Source organism: Hippocampus comes, unplaced genomic scaffold (genome assembly GCF_001891065.2).
Source record: "Hippocampus comes isolate QL1 unplaced genomic scaffold, H_comes_QL1_v1.1 scaffold276, whole genome shotgun sequence".
NCBI classification, from domain to species: domain Eukaryota; kingdom Metazoa; phylum Chordata; class Actinopteri; order Syngnathiformes; family Syngnathidae; genus Hippocampus; species Hippocampus comes.
In genome coordinates, this window is record NW_017805074.1 from 140285 (window position 1) to 148901 (window position 8617).

The 8617-nt window shown below is 41.8% G+C and overlaps 1 protein-coding gene across 2 annotated transcripts in view; it reads left to right on the plus strand.

Annotated features, from left to right (window-relative positions):
- Positions 1–592: 592 nt before the first annotated feature.
- The window catches only part of veph1 (ventricular zone expressed PH domain-containing 1), a 47466-nt gene continuing 39441 nt past the window's right edge, over positions 593–8617 (plus strand). For both annotated transcript variants that reach the window (XM_019864884.1, XM_019864886.1), the window contains exons 1-3: positions 593–921; positions 6331–6921; positions 7238–7456. In XM_019864884.1, coding sequence (XP_019720443.1) covers positions 6784–6921; positions 7238–7456 — 357 coding nt within the window. In that variant the 5' untranslated portion in view covers positions 593–921; positions 6331–6783. The remainder of the gene's footprint in view (positions 922–6330; positions 6922–7237; positions 7457–8617) is intronic.

Consider the following 8617-nt stretch of genomic DNA (forward strand, 5'->3'; position numbering starts at 1 on the left):
TACTGTGAAACGGTCAACTGTTTTGTATAAATGCCAGTGGAAAACTGGTTCTCTCATTAAGGTTTTTTTTCTCTTCACTGTGAAATGACCCATGACTTAAGGCTCAAAGCTGTCATACATACATCCCCTCCAAAAGTATTGGAACGGCAAGATCAATTCTTTTGTTTTTGTTGTTTCCTGAAGACATATGGTTTTCTGATCACAAGATGAATGTCACACAAAGCTCAGAATTCCAGCTTTTATTTGATGGTATTTACGCTCAGACGAGTCAAACAACTCAGGTCAGCTCACCTTTGGTTGAAGCCAGCCACTTTCCGAATGAGCTCATGTATTGAAACATACGTTATTAAATGAACTTAATGGCAATAAGCCTAGTCCCTGATGGTGTAGTGGTACACTTGCCTGACATGTGTGCGGGCAGCGTGGGATTGGTTCTCACTTGGTGACAGTATAGATGTGGGAGTGAATGATTGTTTGTCTCTATATGTGCCCTGCGACTGATCAATCTATTACAAAAACCTGCCATTTGAACAGGGGTGTGGAGACTTTTTGTATGCATTGCAAGTACAGTAACTGAATCAGCACTTCTACTTTTAATAGTCTTTTGTTTTCCACAAATATACTGTTCTGCCAGTTGGTTTGTTTCTGTGACTTTCAGTCGTCCTTGAAGTCAGCATCCAAGCCTGTCAACCATCCGTCCACCTGTTGCGGGCTGCACCCTTTTTCACCGCACGATGGCGCGCTTTCCAATAATAGCCGGTGGAGATGGAATGGGCTTCAGACTGTGGGGGGAACTTGAAGCTTGTACGAAGGGCTCGTCCGGATGAAAACATGTCTTGTTATGTGTTGCATATCTTGCATGGGAGCCGCTGGGCTGACATGAACTGCTAATTCTTCCGCGGGCTGCGTGTTCTTCCGCAGGTAAGCGGCACGACGCTGTGGGGGTTCGGAAAGGGCGAATCAGGTTGTCATGTTGCTCAGCTTGCTGACATTCGAGACGCGGTGGCAATTGGCGTGAACGTCGCCGTCGTTCCTTGATTTCGGGAAAGTTGGCTGCATGCAGAGGTATCGGTTGGGCAAGGACAGCGACGTAGGATACAATTGTAAGCATTCGTATATAGTCAAGGGGCCATGAGAGTAACTTGTTATTAAAACGACGGCATACTGTTGTACTCCACCTGCTTTGCCTCCATCCAGTCGTCGCCCTCTCGGCGCCTAAATCCAATGGAATGTGTTTGGAGTTTAGAGGCCAGTTCAGTCGCATTACTCACATTTTTCAGCCCCCCCCTCGTTCATGATGAGGACTGACAGTGTGAAACCAGAAAGGAATCGAGGGGGACACTTTTCAAGGTCAAAGACTTGTGAGATTGTAGAACCAATGGTGTATTGTGTTAATATTCTATTCGTTTATTCATAGTGTACACCCATCTTGACTTTGAAAGTTTCTTTGTTTTGTTCCCGTTCTATCTCATCTAGTTAATGTTAGTTGTTTCATTCACTTGTTCATGTGCACACATCATCACTTTATTAGATACACCAGCACAATCTAATAAGAGGCAATCCAAGTGCCGTATCCATAAATGTTGATATTCAGTTGAGTGGAGTATTGGCCCAACTAATGCCAGTGGTAGATTTCTTTCTATTATCAAGTTCAGGAGCCCAATTCTGATTTAATGCCTATACTGTAATCCAATTTTCTATTAAATTGTCTATTTACATCCACCATGGCTTTGTTTGCATTCATGGAACAACCTGCGGATGCCCAAATTGCATGAAGTAACTCTACGAATGACAAACGTAGGCAGTGACAGCAGAGACGTAAACAATAATGCATAAATACATACTTAACATTACATGACATTTACAGTTTTTGACCCGGACAGAGCCTTCCTCCCATTAATGTAGACAACGGTAACCCCCACGCCATTACTGTACTTCTTTGGCCATTCTTTGTAATTATTTTTATTATTTAATGATTAACACACAAAACGCAACATATTTAGATGATATTAAATGGGCGATGCTTACTCTGTAGTTTAGATTTAAATCAAGTGTTTCATATGTGTTTATTTGAGTTGTTTGGACAAATGTGGCCACTTGGGCCCATATATGTCAGCAATCAGTGTATTTCAATGATGTCAAGTTTTCATTGACAAGGATACATCCAATCTGTCTGATTACGCTGCACTCGCATTGGCATATGAAGATCCTAGAGTACTAATTGTAGGCTTTTGGTTTGCCCGTCAGAAAAAAATAAACTGCCATGATTCAGTTTAATTTGAAACTTTGCCAACTGTTTTATTTTTGTTCAGTGATAATCCAATCAATGTTGGGTGCACTTGGAGCGCATGTGGTCACAAAGATAAATCCCAGAAGGGTACAAATTGTTAGAATAAAAATAGGTCTTTCTTGTCCTAGGGAGGGAAAGACAACTATTCCCCAATTTATTTCCCTTATGCTCGGTCTAGTTTTAATGAGGCTATTTTCTGCCGCTCTTGTAAGCGTATAATTCACAACTATTCGCAGCCGCATAAATAATGGAGAACTTTCCCTTTTGTCCCAAGTCACACACAGCCAGACTCCTATCGGGCGGTCTTGAAGGCAGACTTTTGGTGACTTTTTGCATATATCCATTCTTGTAATCCACTGCATAAATTAGCCCAGTTTTAGCGCCAGGCCCTGCACATATTATTCACCTGACAATGTGTATTTTGAAACACGTGTTCAGCATGGACAAATTATGTATGTTTTGATTACAAATGTGCTAAACATGCATGTTCGTGTATTTATGTGCCTCGATTTACGTCAGTTGTTACTTAATACACCCCACCTTTGCGGAGTCATCAGAGAATTTTTGCAGGTGGATAAAGATAACATCAAAATAGGATACAATTGATAAAGGAGGATAATCTTGATCCAGAATCCTGGTATTGTTTGGTCCTGGTGGGTGATTGTGACCTACTGAGAGCCGTTCTAATCCAAATATGCGAGCTGCTCAGCTCAGATGGCCATGTGATTCTGTACTAATAACCTGAAGTGTGGTCCACTTGACTGCAGTTCACTAAAATTGCTTGAAATTTGAATTTGTAGGATTGTCGTACAGACAGTGCAAACTAATGTCGTATTCACCCATCTATGAGACAAAGGAATATCTAAACTTGTGTGCAAATATAATTTGGCAAACTGACTTTTGTCTTTATGCCACTGCCGTGTTGTATTGGACAGCTTATTTCATACGGTGAATTCTATTAGAAAAGCACGCTTATGGAGAAGATTGCATGAGCAGCAAAGGAAGCGGCTCTGTAACAGATTCACTTTTTTATTAACCAAGGGCGGATGCATGTTTCTCTCTTTGGCCTCCAACTTTCCAATAATCAACAACACGCGCTATAATGTTTGACTTCAGGTGTCCATACTTGAGCGTGTACAGTGTGAAACAACAATGACATGGGGAAGGCTAGGAAGGCCAGAGCCCGGATTTGAACCCACAACCTCTTGTCAGCCAATCGGCTAGCGTGCTGCCAACATTTCCATCTCATGTGCAATTTTTTTATAAAGGGATTATAGCGGAGAAAAATGAATCTTACTCGTTCCAGATGTATACATAGATGTTGTGGCGACTTGTTCAGTTCCTGCTCAGTGACGTCATGAATTTGAGTGTCAATGGTTGTCTGTCTTGACACGTGCCCTGCAATTGAGACCTAGAAAAGGATGAGCTGTGTAGAAACTGATGTGAAGAGAAGTTTCAACATGGTTGGAGTACCGCTAGTTAATCAGGTTCTTCCTAGATCCCACCCCTCCAAAATGTTTTATGAATAGCTTCAGAGAGGTATGCATAAAATATGTTCATTGAAATGTTGATCATTTATTTTGCTTGTAGTTTCCAGTGGCACAAAAGTGCCCTGCCTGCACTCTGAGCTATTTCTAATCTACAGTAAAAAGAAAAAAAAAATCATGTTAAGCTGTTACACACAATTGCATGTTGCAGCTCTACACAACCCCTCTCTGACCTTGGCAAGTGAGCCGTTTCAGGCAATAGGTTGTGAAGTACACTTCTTACATTCCATCATGTCCACCCAGAGATTGAACGTGCCACGGATACTACCGGATGTTCACTGTCATCTTTGTTTTGTAAATGCGATATAAATTGTCCAAAATAATAATGATGTGTTCACCTAACGTCATCCTTAAAGTATTTTTGTATGTGTGGGAGACGTCTCACAGGCAATGCAGGTGCAAATTTCACAGTTGGACGGGGCTGAATGAAACAGTGAGACGTGCAGACACGGGGTGGCGAAGGAGGGAGGGCTCTGTCTTTTAGGCGCTACAAAAGAGCCAGTGTTCTCCCTCGAGCAGTGTGCCGAGTGAAGACAGTAGGAAAGCCAGTGGGCCACATGAACAGAAAGAGAGCAAGAGAGCCTTACGTCGAATTGCCCTCGCATACCCCCCTCACTCTCACAGGGTCCCCCAGCATTCACCACCCATCACACTCACCCTCCACCCCGCCTCACCTAAGGCCCCATTCATTGCTCGTCAGTTTAATACAATATTCATTTGACTGCAAGATGTCGATTGCATAGCTCCAGTGCTTAAACATGACCCAGTGTAAAAAAAAAACAACAACAAAGATGATCAAGTTATTTGTGAACTGTTAAGGTATCCAAAGGTGATTGTCCCACTGGAATTTTTGTGTGTTTAAAGGTTGCATTCCTGCGCTCGCTCAGCTGGAGCCGGGCGATTAGTAGTTCCAGGAGGATAGTTTAAATAGTTTCAAAATGCACATTCTTCCGCTTAAGTTGATTTTGAATCACAAAAATAAAAATGTAGCCGTGACCACAATGAAGACAAGCGAGATAAAAAAAAAAGGATGGTTTGAGAAAATACTGTCTGGACAAATATGATACACTTTTTTTTTCTAGAAACAATAACATACATTTGATGATATTTTTTTCTAATTTCCTCGTACTAAGAATATAATTACACAAGCAATGATTTTGCAAGGAAATGCGGTTTTCTGAACACTCTAAGTTGTCCCTAGGAGTGATTGTGAGCGTGAATGGTTGGTCGTCTCTATGTGTGCCCTGCGATTGGCAGGCAACCAGTTCAGGGTTAACCCTGCCAACTGCCCGAAGAAATCTAGGATAGGCTCCAGCACGCCCCGCGACCCTCGTGAGGATAAAGCGGATCGGAAAATGGATGGATGGATGGATGGATGGATGGATGGCTTGATACAGTTTTCTTACTTTGTTTACGTTTGAACTTGGAAACCCAGTAAACTATGAACACATTCATTCATGCAGAAACTGGTTTTAAGGGTTGTGTTACATAATGTTCACTATTTCGCATAACTCATCGCACCATACATGCGTACTATATTGCACTGCCAATAAACCATGTATCTTCCAGTGATCTCCCTCGCATCTGCTTTCATGACTGTTTTGGTCTCACTGAGCTGACAGACCAGCAAGGATTCCTGATGTGGGTACCGAGGAAACACGGGCAGGGTTCCATCGCCAAATTCCAGCAGAAAGCGATCCAAAGTGTTCTTCTTTGTGCCTTTCTTTGGTCTTTCATCAGTTGGACGAGATGAGAGATAGTTTTGCCTGGAGAGGGAAGGGAACCAAGTGCAGATTGCTGGCTGTGGCACAGATACATATGCTTATAGCTGAGGAGTTGAGCTCAAAGCAAACTCATTCATGATCACAAATAAAAGGCACACTGGGGTTGCTTCTTTTAAGAAAAACTTCAAGTGCGTGAGAGCGCGATTCCGTCTCGACATTAGAAGACTCTGCAAAATGTAGTCTGTTTAGGACACACGCTGAGGAGATTGTGTTGCCGTTGGCATGTTGTTTGTTCTCACATATTGCCTCGATAGTTGGTTCGGGGATGTACATTTTTTTTCTCAATATTTTTTTTTCATTTTAAACGCAGTGGAAATGCATTTTGGAAGTTGAATAGCTTTCGAGTGGAGTGTTTTTTTTTTTTTAATGTTTTTTTTTTTCTTACCCTAGTGCATAGCAAGGGTCCGCAGGACAACATGCGGATCTAACTGGGGGGGTTGTCTTGTGGTTCTGACATAAATGAAAATGCCAAAGCCTTAAGTGACTATCTGTGGCTTTGTAGCATATTGGAGAAATGTATCTGTAGACGTATCAGTGATGAAGGATTGGAGAAAGTGACAGCCAAGGAGTGTTTCCCCCCCATATTTGGTCCTTAGGATACAAGACAACTTTGGCAAATGTTATGATAATGATTGCCCACAAGAAAACATACAAACTTGACGTCTCGGCATTTTGCAGCTAGTGATTGTTTCCTCCCTGTCTCTATCAGGACTCTGTTGTGACACGCCGACATCCTCTGGAATATGCTTTGTCTCCATGGTAACAGGCCGCATGCAGACCCAGAAAAATATCAAGCCAAGTTGATCCTTTTTCCAACATACCTGATCCTGGACACAAGGGATGAAAATTGGAATAGAAACAACGAAATATCCCCGAGGTTTCCACTACCCTGAATAATGGCAAAAAAACAACTGTGATTTTTTATTTTATTTTTTTTTAAGGTACCTGTACTTTATTGCCTTTTCTCTTGGGATCATGCTGTGGAACTGCTTGAATTCTCCCCTGAATCCAAGAGTTAATAAAAGCTGCATATTGGAATTTCATCAGATTTGAATCATCTCTCAACAATTACAGTATGTTGGGGATATACTCATTCCATATTAGGCGCTTTTAAACCTTTGCTGACCAACTGGTCATACAGTCATTCTCTACAAGGACCAGGATGCACCAGCTCTTCAGTCAGGTGCTGGGCCAGAGGGATTTATCCAGAGCAGGAGATCTGTTTTCTCTGGAGGATGCTGCGATCGAAGACTGCTTGTCACAGGCTCTGGACCAGATCAAGTCCATCTCTTGCTCACCGGTTAGTAGGCATGCCAAAAAGTAGCTCTGTATATTAAATGGACATTTAACAGTCCGCTAGGATTCATAAACTTCGACGGAGTCTACACTTTAAAACTGAATTCGCACATGGCTGTAAAATTGGAAATATAACCAAACATTTCTGGGAAATTCAAAATCCATTGATGGGGCAAAAAAAAAAAAAAAGTAATTTGATGGTAACGTGACATGTTGGATATCTTAAATCCAAAGCTCTCCTCATCGTGACTTTATCAGCCTCTTCTGTCATTAATATTTCTGTCTTCACGAGTCAATTTAAATACATGTGTCTGATACAGGATTATTTGACCAACGACAATGACCAGGCAGTGGTAGAGATTTGTATCACGCGTATCACCAGCGCCATCAGAGAGACCGGCTCCATCGAGAGGCACAGCACGGCCCTGGTGGGGCTGTGGGAGTCGTGTCTGGAACATAACCTCACGCCTCAAGGTGACAACACCGAGGACACGCCGCACACCAAGATAGCCTCCGACATTACCAGCTGCATCCTGCAGGTACGCACGCGCACACACACACACACACACACACGCACGCACACACACACACACACACACACACACACACACACACACACACACACACACACACACATCTTTCAACAGTAAATCACACAGCTATACAAACATGAACTTGCCCGCTTAAATATGCAGTGTGTATTGCCTTGCTCCCTCAACTAAATTTGTCATGGTGAGTATTAGCGTTTTCTTGCTGACAGTGTGAAATGACATGATTTCATCAGTAAATTATCTGAAATTAATCTTACATCATACTTTGCTACACAGGTATGCTACGCGGTAAATTTTTGGGAGTACATTTTATTCTAAAAAGACTATATTTGGTCCCAGTCTAGACAGAGTAAAATTTGAGAGTAAAATATCCAACATTAATTTTTACACAAAAAAAAAATATTTTGAGCGAAGTTTACTTGAAAAGAAAAAAAAAGAAAATATCCAGCATTCATTTTTTTCAGTCAAGTAAAATGTACTCTACGAAAATTACTGTGTACTTAGCAGGAAAACTGCAATAGTAACACTGTCCAGATGTGCTACTCAATTTGGGATTTCCTCCAACTGCATTATTTTAAAGTAAAGGTGTCAAACTCCTTTTTGTCGCGGGCCATATTGTAATTACCGTTTCCCTTGGAGGGCCGTTCTGACTGTGAAACCATATGAAGAAGTCAAGAATAATGGTTTCTTCAACTATTGTTTCAATTACTCTACTTTTGGTAACAAGAACATGCCTAGAGTATCACTGTTATTTAATACATTTGAAGATTTGAAATTTTGGTACAGATTTTAGCAAGGATCAAGGAAGTTGACACGTTTGATTTTCTTTCGCGGGACACATAGATTGATGTAGCGGGCCAGATCTGGCCCCCGGGCCTTGAATTTGACACCTGTGCTTTAAAGGACACAAACCAACAACAGGTATTTAAATATTCAATATAAAACCTCACAACTGGGCCTGTGCATTCCCACACCAGATCTCGACAACTACATGATGTCAAGTCAGTCACATTCTCCTCTGTTCTTCCTCCTCATATTCGCTGTTGGAATAGGAATGTCCTTAATAGCCTTGTAATGAGGCGGTGTCTTAAGGACTTACGCACATGCACACGCGTGCGCGCGCACACACTTACACACACACACACACAC